This window comes from Temnothorax americanus, unplaced genomic scaffold, assembly GCF_048541705.1.
Source record: "Temnothorax americanus isolate GAGA-0224 unplaced genomic scaffold, ASM4854170v1 Scaffold31, whole genome shotgun sequence".
In the NCBI taxonomy this organism is placed as follows: Eukaryota; Metazoa; Arthropoda; class Insecta; order Hymenoptera; family Formicidae; genus Temnothorax; species Temnothorax americanus.
The window spans coordinates 153,591-173,331 of NW_027509453.1; the positions used below are offsets into that span (position 1 = coordinate 153,591).

Here is a 19,741-nt window from a genome sequence, read left to right on the forward strand (position 1 = left end):
GAAGATGAATTGGAAAAGGGACGGCGAGGAAATTCGTAGCGCGACAGCAGCAGCGAATTCCCCGGGACAAAGAGAACTACTCCCCGCTCCTGCTCCTGTCGACAGAAATCACGGAAATGCTCAATAAGCTTTGATGCCAGAAAAGCTTACCTATGCAAATGAAGTTAATCCACAAGAGTAATCAGAGAAATGGAAGTGGTTCATTTTATACGTGAAAATTAGCTAATAGCAAAAGCGTAGTAACGCAATTATATCGCCGACGTTCTGCGGGAAAATATACTAGAATGAGAAGTGTGAACTCTCTCGGCAAATTTGCCCCCTCCATATGAGAAAGCCCTTTTTTTCCTCTTTGCGGAAATGGGATGATGCACCGTTAAACATCCGTAAATTTTTCATCGCGATTTCCCGCGTCCAAGACGCGTTTACGTCTGTATAAAGGGATTTCAAAAAGTGGTCGAAGACGGGGAAGGAAAAATCCACAAAGACGTAAAGACGCGGGACTCTGCCGAGGCGGAGAACGTAGGGCGTCGGAGAACGTATATAAGCTGACACGAAGAGGATGGGGGACATCATCTCCCCCGAGGAGGGAAGCGGAGGAGAGCCAGAGAGAGAGTTAGAGAGATAGAGGGAAAAAGAAAGAAAAGCGAGAGAAAGAGAGAGGAGGGGAGGGAGAGGGAGAGAAAGAGAGAGAGAGAGAGAGAGAAAAGAGCACCCCCGCGGCTCTATATAGACCAAAAGCTCTCGCGTTCGCATTGCGCTTGTGCGAGAAGCTGCCGTTGCCCGGGAAGAGACCTCCCGGCCAGCCTCAGTCTCCGGGATGCTGGGGGCGGCGATCGTGATTCTACCCCCATTCTCGTGGCGCTCCGATAACACAGCCCGACTGATTGCAGCGCGGTCCCGTTCGCTCCTCGGCGACCACTCGAATTAGCCCTCGTCTCTCTTGCCTCCTGCTCGTCTCGCTCTCGGCTCGGCGCGCGCGAGGAGAGGAACCCCGGGCTCCGTTGTCTCCCTTGAAACGGGTCCACCCTCCGTCTCGGCGCCGCCGTTGCCGCATCCGTCCGATCCGTCTATCCCCTGTCTCCCTCTTTCTCTCTCCGGGGATCCCAATCCGCCCTCCGTCCCTTCTCCGCGTCTACGCTTCACACCCTTTTCCGCCAAAGCCGGGGCGCAGTCACCGCGAGGGCCTTCAGCCAACCGCCTCTGGCAGGTGAGTCTTTCCCGTCATCTGTCGTCGCGGGTGCGTCGCGACGCTCAAAGTGGTGGTCGTTGTCGGTCAGCGGAGCGTACAGTGCACTAGAACCCTGGGAGATTCAGCCGCGCTCGTGTGTGCACGGAATATTCCATTAGCTCGTTCGACCGAGTACGCGAGATCAGAGACCTACGTATTAGGTCTTAGGGACCTCCGCTTCTTTCTCTCTCTTTCTATCTATCTATCTATCTCGCTCTTTCTCTCTTTCTCTTGTTTTTACTCTTTCTCTCTCTCTCTCTCTCCCTCTCCTTCTCCGCCATTCATCTACCTCTTGGTACCGCTTGCGTATTCTTCTTGATTCATTTGTAGCCTCAGCTTCCTGTTCCTCTGCAGTTCGATTCTGCCGACGATTCGCAAACTGGAGCGCTATACAGAGTCCTCTTTCCCGCTTTCGCGGAGTGAAGAGAATCGAACAATATTACTCGAAGATTTATTGTCGTAGATGATTATAGAATATACAAATTAAATATATTATATACATATATGTAACATAAAATATATACTATATCTTGTGTTATATTTTACGTACACATATATGACACGTAATATATTACCGATCATATTACGCAGTATCACGAGAAAGGGTGTGCTCCATTTTTGCACTTCAGCAGAAAGAGCGTTAACCGATACGAAGAACCAAAGCGCAGGCGCTTTCGGCGGGAAAGAGGAATAAGCGGTTACGAGATTTAGTGGACCTAAATTATTTAATATCGTCAAGATAATTTGCGATAGTCAATTAGTTAATACGACCGTTTGATTGAACTCGATTAATACCGAGGCGTGCGCCAAAATGGCCGCACCAGGTACCAGCGCTTCCGAAACACGACCACCACGTAGGGGGCACTTGAGCTCGCGGGGGTACTAGATCGATTTGTTACGAGATCGTTTGAGTATCTTTTGACGATCGTCAGGAGCTCGTGAGACAAGACGAAATCCACGATGGTGGGCGGTGGCGACTGTAAGGTCGCTACCGTAGAGGTAGAGGCGGCCGCCGGGGGCGACAACACGGCGACACTTCCGGTCACCAGGCCCCTCAACCCGCAAAACTCGCCGCCGAATGCACAGGACAACGCCGAGAAGAACAACGCCGCGAACAAAGAAATGGAGCTGAAGAACGTGCGATCTACCCCGGCGAAAAAGTAAGGCGCACGCTGTAGAAAACAAACAAATAAAAAGATTTTTATTTAAGAATTGTCTCATCTGTTTCAAAGTCGCGAACGTAGCGCTAATATGTACAGATGAAACAAATTTTTTTTGCACAACCCGCTTCCTTCGGGACAATCTTACGCGAAGAAGAGGATATTATTGCGAAGCGCTTCTACCGCAAAAAAATCTACACATACTGATATATTAAGTAACGTAACATTCCTCCTTTTTGAGTAAAATTGTCTGAGAAAGAATGGGACGTGCAGCTATTCTTTCCATCCATTACAGCTCGCTAATTTTGACCCTAACAATTTCGCTGAGGCATTAGAACTCCGGATGTTTTTCAATCACACAAGAATGGAAATCTAGGTCAAGTATAAAAGTCATTTAGTCCGGTTGCGGGATAGATGTTAATGGAGCATAATTATTTAACGACATGTTTATTACGTGCTTGTGAATTTATAAACTTGCAGCCTGGCGTGACTTACGGTATACGGCGCAACGCTGATTTTAATCAACCGAAGCATAATAAAGGTTTATTTATTCAAAAGTAACGTAAATTCAAATTTTGTTTCGTGCCTTACAATGGCATGCCAACACTTGTATCGTAAGATTATATAATTACTGATTAATAAACATATGTGACTTTTTTGTCGTTGCACAGATATATTATTACTAGTAACGTTTGCAAAGAAATTTTTCCTATTGTTTCTAATAAACGCATTAATATAATTTCGATAATTCTCTCGAGAACAAGCTATTTCGCGAAATATTAATTTCCGGCTACTCGTGTTGCGTATGACAGCGCAAATGCTTCATAACTTCACGAATATAGAGATGCATCGATATATCCGTCTACTCGAAAACATCGGTCTCCGAAGAGTGAAAGACAGCGGGCTGTCGAATAACCACAAAACGAACGCAAAGCTACGCGAATAATATAATAGACAGTGAAATGAAAGGTACGAATACCATAAAAATATGCTACGATTGATCATCTACGCAGAATAATATGGTATTAAATACACGCAATAAAATTTTACATGTTACAACATACGACTTAATGCAATTTGAAATAATCTTTCAAGGCAATTGCATTGAAAACAAAATTTCCGTTAATTCTAGTTTTCGGTCCTTCAGGCAATTTTCATTAAATTTATTTGGATTAATCGTCTTATTTTAGAATTTTAATTAAGAAACATTATCGCCACAGAACGATAAAAAGCGTTGGTCATGTTACCTTCGTACTAGTCAAGGAACATCCGGCCTGCGAGAAACAGAGATAGCAACAGAGGGCCCGAAATGGAAACGAGATAGTCTAGTTTGGTTTGCACTTCTATTTACGACATAGTTCGTTAACCCTATGCGGCTGGATATGTGTCGCTCGTATCACATATGTGTACGGCGTGCATAATAGATATGTACATTTACGCAATAAATGACAATTAATAATTAATTATTTCCGAGAAGTATTGATTAAAATATGCAGTTAAAAAAAACAGAAAAAATCCAATTTCTACTTTTACGAAATAATTTCTATAAATTACAGAATTGCAATTACTTAAATTGCGTTTTATCTAAAACAACATTACACTTTTTATTTTCTTGCACTGCGTTTTCTCGTATATCGCTTTTTTCTACAAACGACTACTAAGAAAGGAAAGTATGTGTCTATGCTGCGTCTGTATGTATGCGTATGGACTGGTATGTTAAAGGTGTTCACAGGCATGTTGACACAAAAACTATATAGAGCCGCCGATAAATCGGACAGTTCGCGCGCTACTTTTCAATTGACTAATATTGATTTGACGACAAGTGGTAGCCATATATGCATTTCGCGACGAAGCAATAGGTGAATCTCGGATTACACAGCCGCAGTCGCAATTGCATTAACGCGTCCTCAAGCCGATGCCACCGGCAGTCAATGCGTTGCGCTCGCCGCAAAACAGTGCCGCCACAAATCTCTCGCGGGCTGCAATTCATCCTAAATTTAATTAACACGGAAATTGAAATTTCCATTCGTGCAGTGTTGTGAAATACGAGCGCGCGATTTATATACCAAGTGATTTGTAATAGTTTTGCGAAATTGTGTCGTGCCACACAACAGTGGTTTTACGAAATTCGCGATATAATATGTGAGAGTGTTATTGAACGGTTTGTGTATATACGGGTATAAATAGAATTTAAAATATGATTGATTCGCGAAAGCTGAGAAATTTATTTGATGATTTATAACCGCTAAAAGTTCTATCGATGTCTCAGTGCGGAAATAAGTCTATCGGTCAAAGGGCCCCCTCGTAATCAAAGAGAATCGATGCAAACCCGATTACCGCCAATCATAAAATTACGGCTACAGACGGCTTCTCTCGTTGTTACAGGCAAAGTAAATAGGCCGGAAATAGAGAGTCTGACGAGATGCAGCTTTTGTGGGACAGAGATAAGAATTTATCGATTGGAGATGTAAATACCGGTTCTCCGTACAATTTTTCTAACGCTTTTGTGTAACTCTCAACCCGTAATTTTATAACATTACACACACGATATGCGGTGTAATGATTGACTTGACTTAAACGAGTGCGCGATTTCTAATACGCCCAATTCGAATACGCGAATGGTTTGATTCTCCGGATGGCGTGCCGCGAAACGCTTGAAAGGATTTGAGAAAGAATAGAGCCTTGTGTGTGTGTGTGTGTGTGTGTGTGCGTGCGTGCGTGCGTGCGTGCGTGCGTGCGTGCGTGCGTGCGTGCGTGCGTGCGTGCGTGCGTGCGTGCGTGCGTGCGTGCGTGCGTGCGTGCGTGCGTGCGTGCGTGCGTGCGTGCGTGCGTGCGTGCGTGCGTGCGTGCGTGCGTGCGTGCGTGCGTGCGTGCGTGCGTGCGTGCGTGCGTGCGTGCGTGCGTGCGTGCGTGTGTGTGTGTGTGTGAAAGGGATTGAGATGAGGTTAAGCCCATAAGAGGGCGAGGAAACAGGGAGGAGCACCGACGCCGAAAGTAGGTACTTCGAGATATCGACCAGCCAGTCTGGACCGTTCCACGTCCGCGCGCTGTTTCCATTTTCTCGTTCACTCCTTGTTCGCAACTGGAAAAAGGCATGATTGCAACACCACCTCTTTCACGTACAGCAAAAAAGATTAAGAGAGACACTTTTCTTCGATCTCTTGCTCTGCCATTCTTAGCTTTAGAGAGAGCAGAGTTAGTTTGCTAACTTGTGTCCTTAATCGTCCCCAAGATCAAAGAATCGAAGTAATCTTTCTCGTATTGCTTCCGATATTAAAACGATATGATTATTTTAAACGTAAAACTTTTTCGAATTTATGGAGATAGCATATTTCATGATTCGATGACTTGATAATGGTGGTTAGCAATGAAGCAAATAGAATGAGATATCGAGCAGTATCCAAGACGAGAAACTCATCCATTGTAATTGAGGTATCCTGCCTACCAGCCTAATTGTGACGAACAATAGCCGCGAAGTCTGCCTGATCAATCCAATTAGGAGCGGGTTAGTTATACGACTCCTCCAGCTAATTAATATTGCGAAACTGAATTTACGCACTGTAATTAACACGCTTACTCCTATATAAAACAGATGTGCGCGCAAAACATTGACGTAACAAATAAATGACGTATACAAGATTATACACTAAAATCGCCGGATGCATATTTCTCTATTGATTCTCCGACCAACTTTAATAATTGATTTTTCTGTATAGTAGAATCTCTAAGAGAACTTTGATTTGGAGCCCAATTACACAAATACGCGATTAAAAAGTGGAAAGATAAAGCAAAAAACGGTCATATTTTTATTGGATAAAATCATCTCTAAACCGGTCGAGGAAGCTGGTGGTCAGATGAATGTCCTCCCTCCGTGATTCCGCGTGTTACCTTATTTTATGTAATAAATTATGATAGGTAAAAGCGATAGGTAACCTGTTTTCAATAAAAACTGCGATTCACGCGTTCTCGTAAGACGGAAAATATCACCGCCTCTACTCTAACACGTGCATCCGGGGAGAAAAAAAATCCCTGACGCGAGTGTACAAGCTCGTGTGGGACACAATATAAAGTCTGCACCCCAACCCATGAAATGTCACCGTGACAAAGGGCGGTTAAGCCCTTCTCTCAACGTAGTAGACGCATCGCATACAATATACGTGTCGTCGCGCGGCGTCGCGGGCGTCGTTGAGCGGAGCAGAGCGGGGCGGCGCAGCGCGGCCCCTCCTGCGTGCGCGCTGCGCGGCCCCGTTTTCCCGTGGAAAAGCCTCATTTCCCGCGCGATTGATTCCCGGTGAGATCGCGCCGAGTTTGCGACCGGCATTATATATATAGACCATCGATTGCGCCGCCTAACCTTTGAGTGAGAAAAAGAGCGTAACGAGGATATGAGGGGCGCGGATAAGTACGTCCGAGATGTTCGAGCGTCAGTCATGCTCGTCGATTAAAAGCGAATGCACCAGGTCAACTGTTATTGAAGATCGACCGCTTCGACGCGTTCCGCGTTCCGCGTAATCGTGCCACTCGTACCAAGATCACGCGATGCGCGATCAAAATTAACGAAACCGTTATACTAATTTGTAAAATACCGTCGAGTGTTCAGATCATGCGTGTGATCCACAAATGTCGATTTATTAATTATATTACTTCCGGTTGACGAACGGTAAACGGTGCATTGCTAAGTGTGGGCTGATGTGTCAGTGTTTTTTTTTTATCAGTGACAGATTGCGATGCATAATTTTAAAATTTTTGATTGCCAACGGAGTAAATAAATGTCATAATTTGATTGCTCGGCTGTTTGATCGTTTGACAGACAATTTTTTGGTTATCAATAAAAAATCTTATAATACGCGTGTTATGCAGGTTAAATAGAATATCGAGGGCACGGTAGTTATATTTGGTGAAAACAATGAAAATTCGATGAGCCCGAATGCCATTATGGTTGAAAGGCGAAAGCAGAAATAGCACGTTCGTGCGAATCGACTTGCACGATCACAATAACGAGCGCAACAGTCGACGTTCGTTATATATATTCAAAGTAGGACACGATGCAAGTGACATAATCAATTAGCAATAATAAATAACTAATACCAAATGAAATTAAATTAAATTAATAGCAATTAATTAGTTAAAAGCAGTGACATTAAATAATAATGAAATTTATCTAAAAGTGACTGTGTAACACTAAAAGATTCTGCGCGTGCTGAAACGCGCAGGAACACGTATAAGCGTTCATTTAAAACGGAAAATAAAATTTTAAACTTTTAAAGTCATCTCGCAGTGCCGAATTTTGAGTAAAAAATCATCATGGAAGTCGAAGTTGTACCCTTCGTTGATAATAACGGCAAGAAGGACACGCCACGACGGGGTAGCAGAGTGCAAATTGTTCGGAAAAAAGGGTGAGGCCATTATTCGAACATGACATATACGATACGACGAAATAATCCGATGAAACTTTTGTCTGTCGATGTAACTGATTCTTGCTACTGCATAGATTGACTATCATCTGTCGCTGTCGGGGGTGTCATATTTCGATACTATTACGTTGTGAAAGACAACGCTCACGTCGCTTCTTATTTCAGAACGTCGCTCTTCATCATCATGAGCTTCATCTACTCGAAGCTGCTCATAGTCGTGTGCATCGCCTACGTGATAAGCGAAGTGGTGACGCACAAACTGCCGCTGTACTATTACGAGGGATTCTTCACATACCTTTACGGCATGAGTATCCTGTTCCTGTTGTACGTCTTCTGCTTCCTCCTTCAAGAGAGCGCTTGCTGTGCGAGGGGAGGCGATACGCCACCACCGCCACCGAGACCGCCCAAATCTGGTTGGACCGCTAAGGAACCTAAGGACAAGAACAAGAAGAAGGATAAGAAGGAAAAGGACCAGAAGCAGCCGAAACAGACCAAAAAGGAAACTCAGGTTATCTAAAAATATTAGCTTTTCACGAGAAACGAGAAATCTCTAATCTAATATAAACAATATAAACATACCTAATTAACAATTTTAATTAATGGTCGATATTTTGTTAAGAAGTTATAGGAGTGTAGCGAACAGAAAATAGAGCACTTCTCAACATTATATAAGATTTAAAAAGTGTTTTTTTTTCTGAAAAAACATTTTTAATAATCAAATTAAGATTTAATATTACAACAAAAATATTGAAATAATTAACAATAGTAGTGTTTTAAATAATCATTATGATCCACATGCGCGCCTGCATAATACCCAAGATTTTAGCTTTAGTAAATAGTAGATATTTTTTAACTTTACACTTATCATTTTTGGTTCATGGAAGAAATTAAAAAAAAATTTATTTTTTGCGAAGCTAGAGACATTTAAATATTTGCATTTTCTTGAAAAATGTTTTTTTTTGTTATAACTTAAGGAAAAAAATTAAAAGTAGGAAAAAACCTTCGTGAATTGATGCAAAATATTATTAAAATGTTACTTAAAAATTTCAAATTAATCGGATAAACCACGTTTCGTGGTCACCATTTTCAAAAATAATATTTTGAGAAAAACGCGTTTAGAGTCGTTAGGACGTAAACTTTGTAATTTTTAATAATTTACTTATAACTTATTAATTTATATCAGTTCCATTTTTATTACTTCAAATGGAAAATAAATAAAGAATTTTTAATTTTTTGAAATTTTTAAAGTTCTAATCTCTTTGCTCGAAGTAAGAGCGCATGCTTTAATACTTGATTTGTGTGCACTTATTTATCTATTTATTTTTAATGACATTTTACAACCTTGTAAAGTCTTTTTTTATTTCACACTAGCCTTCATCTCGTGATATAATCGTATTTAACGGACAAAGCAGTAAAATTAATTATAGGGATCTATGTAATGTGAAAGGTTCACAATATGATTGCAACAAGTTTCTAATTTTGAGCAAGTTTCACGGTTACGACAATGGCACATTACCCGTGAAATGTATTATAGTTAACGCGTAGTATCTAACAATATGTTACGCGGATATTCTCGACGTGCGCGTAATTGATGCGTTAATTGCTGTTTTTCATTTCGAATGTCTTTACCTAAATTTCTTGTAACAAAAATACAATCTAGTTGCGTTTTATTATTGCGTGCAATTTCAACAAAAAGATTTGAGTAATTTTTTAAAGACATATTATATATGCGTGCAATTCTCTATTAATAGTATATTTATTTTATGTATAAACTATTTTCCAATGTAAAATTAATTAAAATCCGAATTTCTAAAGTAATGTTTCTACGAGAATATGTACATGATTATATTATCGTGAAAGGCACCGTCTTTGCAGGATGCGACTGATGTTGAAGCTGGTGTGGCTACACGAATTTTACGAAAACGAAAGACTTCGCAAAATGACCATAGCCATGGAAGCTTCTTCCTCAGAATTGGTGCAATAGGTAAGTTCACAATTTTTTCGGGAATACTAAAAAAAATGGTTTTTAACTGATGCACATAATATCAATAAAAACTGATTAAACATAATTTGTTAGCGTTTGGACTGGGTACTATGGTATACAACGGTTTGGAATTCGGCGCGTTCTTCGAAGTGCCATTTACATCACCCTGCTATCAGATATTACAAGGCATCAATCCGGTGCTGCAGATGATCTTCACCTTTATGCAGATGTACTTTATTTTCATGAATTCTCGAGTACGTATTTGAAATTGCGAAACGAACGACAAACCGAAGGAGGGAGAATTAGAAAAATGCAAATTACGATATTCTTTTCACAGTTGAACATCCATCGTTTTAAAGTCATCGCTCGCTTCGGTCTGATGCACGTGGTCGCGACGAATCTCTGCGTATGGATACGCACGCTGGTTCTGGAGAGTCTCAAGGAGATCACTCAGTATCACAAAAAACTAGGCCAGGTTGAGGCGGGGATTCTCGGTAAGCGATCTATATTAGAATTAATCGCGGTACCATCGTTCGAACCGCCGAAGCGATGGTACGCCAAGTTCAAGTACTCTGGCGATTACGCTGCCGACGTGCCAATATATCGATGTGCCGACATTTGCAGAGAGCATCAAGCAGCACTCGATGCGAAACGCAGGGGCCATATTGGGTACCGAGCCGCGCGACATGGCACAATTACGAGAGGCTCCTCTCACGGCCTCTTCGAGGTCGACGACCGTCGTGCCAACCAGCACGGTTGTGACAGTTGGCACTGCTCTGGGTCGCGTGATGACAACGACAGCCAGATCAATCGCGGACGCGTTCACCTCGCCGTCTCCAACGTCCACCTCGACCACCTGGACAACCCCGTCGACGACGACGCCGTCAACCACCACCTTCGCGTTGCCTAATCTGACGACCACCACAGCGACAACCCTGTCCACTATCCTGACCACGTTCACCCCATCCACCACCAGCACCACCACCACTACCACCACCACCGAGAGAATCACTACTATCCCGACTACAACGAGCACCAGCACCACCACGACTATCACGCCGTCCACTACCACATTTTGGTCGCAAATTATGGAGCTAGTAAGCTCGCCGCAAAGTGACATGGATAACCAAGTACGGATCATGTCTTATTATGTCACTGTGAATAAATGCCGTTGAAACGGTAAACGCTAGAATAAAAAGTTTTCTTCCTCTCTCTTTTAGGTACCGCAGATCTTTGATGTGAGTAACTTGACGAACAGCAGCGAGTATTGGAGCCCGAACTTGGGTATCTACGCGGAAGCTCTGACGGAGGATGGCACAGTGTCCAATTCGTGCGGACGCGTCAATATCATGGGAACCATCGTGCAGGACGCGGCGCCGTATCTATTTCCATTCATAATAGAGTACAGTTTGATCGGAGCGGCGGTGATCTACGTCATGTGGAAGCATATCGGCCGACATCCGCGTTGGCCCCATTTGGCAGAGGCTGATCTTGAACGTCGTCTGGAGGCTATGCTATCACGAAGAGCCGTCGCTCTTGCTCATGCAGGTAATTTTCTTTTTTTTTCCATATCGTGATCATTTTAATTTTGAATATACCATGCAGGTCAAATATTTTTGTATAGTTTCATAAATATGCATAATCTTTATTTGAGAATCGAGTTATCATAAAAGATATTACTAGGTCACACCAGAGTCGATTGCGTTGGAGCGAGCAAAGGTCTCTTCTGCGGTCTGCTTCTTCTGGTTGGTTCCCTGATATGCCTGATACTGTTCTTCGTGCTGATCCATCATCCGGAGCTCGGATTGCTCGCGATTTATCTCGCTGACGTGTCTCACTGCGTCTTAATGGCGTTATCCATCATCGCCATAATCATCGGCTTCATCCGCGTGCAGAGCCTCAAGTTTAAGGCCGAGGAGCAGAGCGATCTTAATGACATCCTCCTGCGCGTCTCCGCTTTCGGTCTCTTCGTCTATGCCGTCTTCAGCGTGATCGCCGGTTCCTTGGCAGCCTTCACGCACGAGCCGAATCTGCTGGTGATGGTGACGGGATTGCTCTCGGTCGCCCAAGTCGTCCTTCAGATGCTCTTCATCGCTGATGTGTCGCGCAGGCGAGTTCACCTGCCGGAGCACGATCGCAGCAAGCCCGGCAGGCAGATAGTCACTTTCCTGCTGATCTGCAATGTGACCATGTGGGTGATCTACACTTTCGAAACCCAGAAGGTTATCGCCAATCCGGTGCAGCTTGATTTCTACGGATTCCTCGCTTGGGCCATTGTGCAGAGGATCACCCTGCCGCTGTGCATCTTCCACAGGTTCCACAGCGCCGTGACGCTGGCCGAGATCTGGAAGACTAGCTACAAGGCGCGTCTGGAGTAGACGAGCGGGGAGTCTCGTCATAGTCAATCGTCCGAAGTGGTCGTCGGTTGGAATAACGAAGGTGCGAGCACAAGCAGGTCAGGATGCTCGACGATCTCGATCACGTACATCGACTTCGGGTCTCGAAAAAAAAGGTGAAGATTGAGACAAGAAAGGAGGAAAGAAAGAAAAAGCGGAAAAGATCAATTGAGAAGATCGACGGACGGAAAAAATTGGAAAAATGATGGATCAGCCGGAATAATCGAACATATACAGCGTGTCCGATACGCTCGTTGCACGAAGAAATCTTCGGATGATATTCAAGTCGTTGATAATTGTTGACAGTTCCAAGAATTCAAGTTGGGAAGTTGAAGATATATCTCGTTGAGAAAACCCTTTATCGACATCTGAAGAGACGCTTCAGTGATACGCTCAAGAGGTCGATCTGGACATCCTCGAAGAGGAGCTATCGCGTAAAGTGGAGCCAGACATGATTGTGCCGAGTCGCAAACTGTTTCTTTGTGTCCTTGTTTTACGTACGTTATATTTCTTCCTTTTTTTTTTTATTATGTTCTCAACATTGGTCAGTAGAGATAACAGGGAGAAGGACGGATCAATGACAACCTGGACGATCGACAAATCTTGTTAATCAGACAGGCTTTCGCCGTAACTTCGGCGTAAACGAAGCACAAAACAACAAAAATGTTTAGCGCATACGCATTTTCCTTCACCGCGTTTTCTCACCTTACACGATCTCTATATACTGCCACCAAATTTTCTACTTTTATATGTATGACGTTATATGTACCGTATATGTACCCTCGCCCCATTGTGCATTATATCAAGAGCATTGTAGACAATTCGGTTCACTCGTGGGGATTTAGATTGTTCGATATTTCCTGGAATTCCTATTATTTCATTCATTATGTCGGATATGTCGGATATATCGCTGTGATATACTTTTTGTGAAAAACTTGAGTCGGCGTTGGGCGGCGAATCTCCTTCTATTCATACATTAACGTATATGTTTAACTAAATACTTGATATTTTTATAAATCGATATTTAGCGGACGAGATTAGCCTCTAAGTTTATCGTGTTTGGTTTACGCTCTCCGATATACGTATATCTTATGAGACGTTAATTAATTCGGTAATCAGAATTCGTCGTATCAAACAATTAACTGGCTGTCGAAGCGAACGGCTTTGTTTCTACACTTTATCGAAATAATTGCGCGATTGTAAAATCGATGATCGTGAATGGTCGTGATTGTGCATTCTTCGCAGTCTAACTGACGAAATCTCAAAAGAGGCTCGACGAAGAACAGGGTAATTTCGCGGCGTTGTTCGCTTAACGAAAGCAAAAATAGAGCGACGTTTCGGCCTCGCGAAAGATCCTCTCGTTCTCGAAACACTTCACCCAAGACGCGAGTGCTTCCTCGCATTCAAGAGCGCGCAATCAGCGAGAGATTTATTCCTTCAAAAGGGATCCATTTGCACCCGTAAGATCTCTTTCATTGTTTCTCGTTGCGTGCCACAGAGTACAAAATTGTTTTAGAAATTTTTCGAATATTTTACTGTTTATCAATATTTTTTCAACATTCGCGAACCTTCGTCGTATCTTCATCGCGAGCAGTTGGCACACATTTAAAGAACAACATTGAACGAAAAAGTCAATGAGGAAGGAGACCCGTGTACGAGGCCAACACGAGCGATTGTGTACAGAGAGTATTTTGTTTCAAAACTCGGCGAGTACTGAATGGAGCATATACTCGAAAAGTTTTCGCGAATGTAAGCGGAAGTTACGTTCTATGATGCAGATTGTGTGACTAAAACGTATAACGTAAGAGCGGCGCGAAGGAAGTCAATGATGACTTACGTCAAAAAGGCTTATTTTCGTCGAAAAGCGATCTCGTACGTGTTTGTCCTTTCAATTAAATATTCTCACAGACGGTACGATGTTTGAACGTCAAAGATGTCCATTGTGAATGGCTTAATTCTTTGAGGGGCGACGGTGCAGCTTGTGTACTTCATGTATAAGTCACAGTATAATGTATTTAGGTGCCACGACATTTGTGCGTTTCTATGTTGGTGCGATGTGGTTTTAATTTGTGAACTACAGTGCCTAAGTTTCACTCTCTAGTATACTGTTTCTCTCTTTCGGAGATCTTGCACAAAATACGCTGACTTTCTCGGGCCCCTGAAAGAGTTAAGGAAGAGAACTTCGGGGGTAGAAAAGAAAGAACGAGATTTATAATCGGTACAGGCGAATAAAGGAGCTCGCACACCACTCACGAAATATAAGAGGTAATTATTCTCATCATTATTGATTAGTGTTTAAGCCTATCTCGAAGAGATATCGATCTTTCTCGCATTTACTTCGCTATTGATATCATATGTAGATCGTTGAGAAAAGATAACGTTCATCGTATAGAGACTATACTTTGTGAATTCCTCCGCAATCCTTGTGAAAATACTCCCTTTCTCCTAAGAGTAAAGCACAACATTAAATTTTATTTAATAAAATTTATACTTAACGCGCGTAAATTTTATTAAGTAAAACTTTCTCACGCGATGAGAAAAACAATAATATACAAGACACACTCGAAATCCTGACGGAAATCATAATTGTACACCAGTCGACGTCTTTAGCTTTCGAGTCTAAATATTTTAATTATTAGAAATAATATAAATAATAAGTAATGCGCTCGTGCGCGAAATGAAAAAAAATGTTATTGCACCGCAAACAACTGAAGCAGTTGTTTAACAACCGTTAAGGATCGATTAAACATAATTATAATCCAAGAACAACACATTATTAAAAAGTAAACACAATATAAATATATATATTGATATAAATATATATATATATATATATATATATATATTATGAAGACTCTTGTATTAATTTTCATGTGCGCAACTGTAGTTGGAGTGTTGCGTGCGAATGTAAATAATAATAATCACTCTTTGTCAGCAAATTATTCAGCAGAGTGTCTGTGAAACGAACGTCATTAGATTGCCAATAGATTGAGGATTAAGCTTAAACAAATTTTTAATTTTTCAGCTGTTGTTCTAATTAATTACTCAAAGTATATAAGCTAATTTTTCCAGAATTATACATGTGGCAAAAAGTACATAATATGCATTTTAACTTAAAAAAAAAATATATATATATAATATCAGTACAAAGATTATAAAATGCGTATGAACTTTTATAAATCAAAACACTCATGCATGTCTCATACTTCAGTCATTATAGATTTAATTAGAAAAAAGTGTAGGTGAATCAGATGGGCAATAATATGCAATGCTAATTAACACTAAATTGATATGCTGGTTTAAGATCACGCTAAATTGTCAATTGTGAGAACAGAGTTTGTGAAAATCGTCACAACTTTGTGAAAATTTTAATTTTTTTGCAAATATCTGTGAACCTCTTCGTTTCGTCGACACTTTGCACGATCACATCATAGAAGGGACAAAATCACGACACAACAGCATAGCGAAAGATCTCATTGCGAGAATTAAATTAATTAACAAGGCACTGCCACACCGGACCAACAAAGCCGAAACAAATGACAGAAGAGATTCTGAAAGGGAAAGAGGAAAGACCCGCGCACAAATGCAGAAAGAGAACCAATAATCCTTTATCAATTTCCCGTAAAGAGAAAAGCTATAAAGAAGATATATATGAAACTGAAACGTTTCCAGACCCTTCCACGTTTAAAGAGTGTGAACGAGTGCGTAGTTCCAATATACGTATGTGTGATTGGAGAGTGAAAAAAGAAGAGAGAGAGAGAGAGAGAGAGAGAGAGAGAGAGAGAGAGAACGAGAGAAAAACAGACAAAAGGAGAAAAAGAACGGAAGAATACTTGAAACGTTTTTCTTCGGCAAACAACGTCTTTGTATACTCTACCCATGTTGTAAGGAGAAAAAAAACCACGATTCTCTTGTATATGTACATCAATATCTCGATAGTAGCCGTAAGCCTAATTAGTGAGTCGCGGATTTGCGATAGGGCTAACGAAATGAATGCAATTGAGATTCGCCCGATTTAATTACGAATTGTACGCGATTGCGTTAATTTAATTTTTGTTCGCAGAATCATTGGCATTGCAAATTTATTGCAAATTCGCGCCATTCTATAAATTTTCATTTTCATATAAATCGCATATTTATCATATATAACTATAACAGCATTATAAATATGTTCAAATAAATCGCACGTATGGTACCCGATATTGTGTAAGCAATCAGATTTTCTTTCGTAACAGTGTATTCCAATTACGTTGCATATTTATTGAGACAATAGCATGTTCGCAGCAACTTCGTATATACTTCTATAAGTTCACCAAGTCGCGAATCCGCCAGGAACAGACGAAAAAAGGACAAGAGAGGACAATTTGCATATGCATGCGCGTGCCGGAAGCAAATCCGCGACGCATTATTATTTAACATAATGTAGTGAGTTTTCGATGTCTTCGAGTATAATTACAGTTTGTACACGTATACACGCAGTTTTAAGCAACAGAACATACACACAAACACAAAAACACACACACACACATACAACATACACGCGCGCACAAGTGGCATCATTCATGGATTTACCAGAGACACATCAAGAAGAGGAAGCGAGGACAATGGAAGGCACAGAACGGAAGAAGTTAACGTTTCGTCGGAACAGGCGATAATGATAGACGGAACACAAAGAAATAAAAAATAAAAATAAAATACAGTAAAAGTATAAATTACATGTTGTGGTGTGTAAGCAGTTCTTCGAACGTCGAGTAGCGACGAATACGTCTGTAAATTCATAAATTCGCTCATTCATCGATTCCTATTTTCCATTGTATACCGTTAAAACCAGTTTCATTGTGACCCGAGTTACATCGTTGCCGCATCATTTGTAACGATACACGATTATATTGGTTAATAAAAGTTATCTAGACGTAATGCATGTCTATTTTATTTTTATCCCAAGCTTCCCCAGACAACGCCATGTCCAAAATCGAGAAATAAGACGTCTTTTAGACGTCTTTTAGGCGTCTTTTAGCCATCTTTTTCGTAAGACGTCTAAAAAATGTCTAAAAGACATCTTATGTCCCGCTTTTGGACATGTGTACACTGTATGGGTTCCTTGTTCCCTTTCTTCATGCAAGTTTCTCCATTACAATCGCATTTCAAGAAGCAAACATTTTCCAATGATGATTAAATTATTACATATATTGTTCGCATGATCCGTATCTTTGCAGGCTTCTAAGACATTTCAATGTTTTTTTCACATCCGCAAATATTAAATAAATACTGTATGTAATGTTTAGCAGAATTTGTAATAGCAAAGAGTTTCTAAACATATTTCGCAAACTTTTACGTGAATGGTTTACAAATCTAGAAAAATATTCCAATTTTTATATTTATATAAAACAAAGTATATATTTTTCATACACACGTAAAATGCGATAATCAACAGTCAATAATGACGGTCTCGTAACAGATTCATGTATCTACTGTAGATATATTATTCCAAATATTTATTAGGGTACGTTATAAGTAATTCTTACATATAAAATTTAAGCTTCGAGATATTCCCAATACAATGACTTTAATAATAAAAACATATTAATATAATTTGCGAAGATAGCAGAAAATATACGTGTGCCTTGTAATGCAGTTGAATATCATGTTCACCACGAGATGGTGGTTGGTTCAGTCTCGAAAATACAATGTAGAGCAATCCCACTGCTTGTTTCAATGTTCAAGTTATCATTAATATATTAACACATATTGCATTTATTATTTGTAACAGTAGGATGATATCTAAACTCGCACGCAAATCATAAGGTTTGTGTTCAGATTTAACGTACGCCATGTGAATAAATCAACCCGATTGTAGGTCGGTTGAATTATTAATCGTTGCATTATTAATTTGGATCGTATCATGCTCAAGTCACCTGCGCGTACGAAGTATGTTAAGGACATCATTCAAATGAAATCTGGCACGATTTATTGTAGGACGACATTTATCGCCAGGTACATTAAAAATATGCCTGCTATAAATGCCAATAAAATGATAGCGACTTTTGCCGGTAAACGTCCGGAAAAATTACTTTTTTTATTCATTTTTATTTATCACACACACACAAATGAAGATTTCTTTTTAACATATATTAAAATGAAAATTCAAAGTTATACATTTCCGCGAATACGTCCAGATGTCAGGAAACCATTATACAACTACAAAAGAATGGCTCGAAAAAGAGTTAATGTAATTACATAAAACTCGGCTTATGTAAAGAATTGCGGAACCAAATGAGCCGGACGTGAGTCAGGAACCATAATTAACAAAATATTCGACTACCAGCTCGAGCGGCTAGAGTATAACGCAACGGCGAGCGAGCAACGGCAACGGGAAGACGGAAGGCGCGACGTTCGAGCGGGCGAAATTACAAATGAGAGGTGGAAAACGGCCGGGCCGAAAGAAAGGTATACACAAATGCATATATCAATATGTATGGTAGGCGCGTATCGACGTCGCCAGAAGTGTTCGTTGGCAGGCTGGCCTGGCATTGTGAACGACCGGTAAACAATTAGTCGCGCCGTATGGCGATGAATCATTATTAAAGACGACGATGACGAGCCCGACTGTCCTCAGGCGCTCCGTCGTCGTGCCGGCCATTCGAGCGGGCCTGGTTAACATGCGACATTAATTTGCGTAAGGTGTGTTTTGGGGTGCTACTTGAAAAGGCAACAGCGGATGTGGGTGCGCAATAGAAAAGAGATGACGTACCGAGAGAGCGGGAAAGGAGAAGAAGAAGAAGAAGAAGAAGAAGAAGAAGAAGAAGAAGAAGAGCACTGGCCCCGGTGAGGCTTCGCCGGGCCTCATTTGCCTTTCAATGCGCTGCTTCCCTTCGTCTTCTTCTCATTGTGCGACACGGCCATTGTCATGCCTCCGTACACGGTGTATTACCTGTGCCTATCCGTATTCGTGTCGGCGTGGGTGGCGACCGCGCACGGCAGCCGCGTTAAAAGGCGATTCCTAAAACATGTCTCAGATCGCCTGTCCGTGTCTCGCATTTTTTCAGGATGATCGCTAAAAATTATTCATCTCCGATGTTCATCGCGCGCCGTTACGACCGTCAGGTGAAATTCATGTTTACGCGTCGTTAGGTAAAATAAAGGTGACAAATAGAAGGGAATAATTGTGTATTAAGAAACTGTAACCGCACACAGTGAGAAAAATTCGGCTGATAGATTCGTAATAGCGAAAAGACGTCTAAAAAAAAATTCAACGCCTATACTTTTACGGTTTCTATTCTGTGTTGGATAAAAATTAAAATAATTCGCGTGCCGCAGATTTTTTGAGCTAGCTAACTACTTGCAATTTTAACGCGCGCGAATAATGCTTCGCTATAGGATTTTTTTTCCAGCTATTCGCGTTTCTCGCGGGGCCGCAAAGCGGTCTTCAGCTTATTTAACTACGATCCATCATCGAGATAACAAGGCTACTGGGAATTCATCCCAAGTAATCTCGTGCTTGAAAGACCGATAACATTCTACACAGGGAGATTTCTCCTCATCAGTACGCGCGGTTGCGA

At 41.3% G+C, this 19,741-nt stretch overlaps 1 protein-coding gene across 6 annotated transcripts in view; it reads left to right on the forward strand.

Annotated features, from left to right (window-relative positions):
• Positions 1-17,099, forward strand: part of Otopla (proton channel otopetrin-like a) — a 31,725-nt gene extending 14,626 nt beyond the window's left edge. For 4 of the 6 annotated variants that reach the window (XM_077412825.1, XM_077412827.1, XM_077412826.1 and 1 more), the window contains 7 exons: positions 7,968-8,310; positions 9,678-9,786; positions 9,880-10,040; positions 10,124-10,280; positions 10,411-10,916; positions 11,007-11,334; positions 11,470-17,099. In XM_077412825.1, coding sequence (XP_077268951.1) covers positions 7,968-8,310; positions 9,678-9,786; positions 9,880-10,040; positions 10,124-10,280; positions 10,411-10,916; positions 11,007-11,334; positions 11,470-12,164 — 2,299 coding nt within the window. In that variant the 3' untranslated portion in view covers positions 12,165-17,099. Of the gene's footprint in view, positions 1-764; positions 1,208-2,160; positions 2,389-5,261; positions 7,785-7,967; positions 8,311-9,677; positions 9,787-9,879; positions 10,041-10,123; positions 10,281-10,410; positions 10,917-11,006; positions 11,335-11,469 lie in introns of those variants that run through there. The other 2 variants (XM_077412828.1, XM_077412829.1) reach the window with 2 other exon arrangements.
• The last annotated feature ends 2,642 nt before the right edge of the window (positions 17,100-19,741 follow it).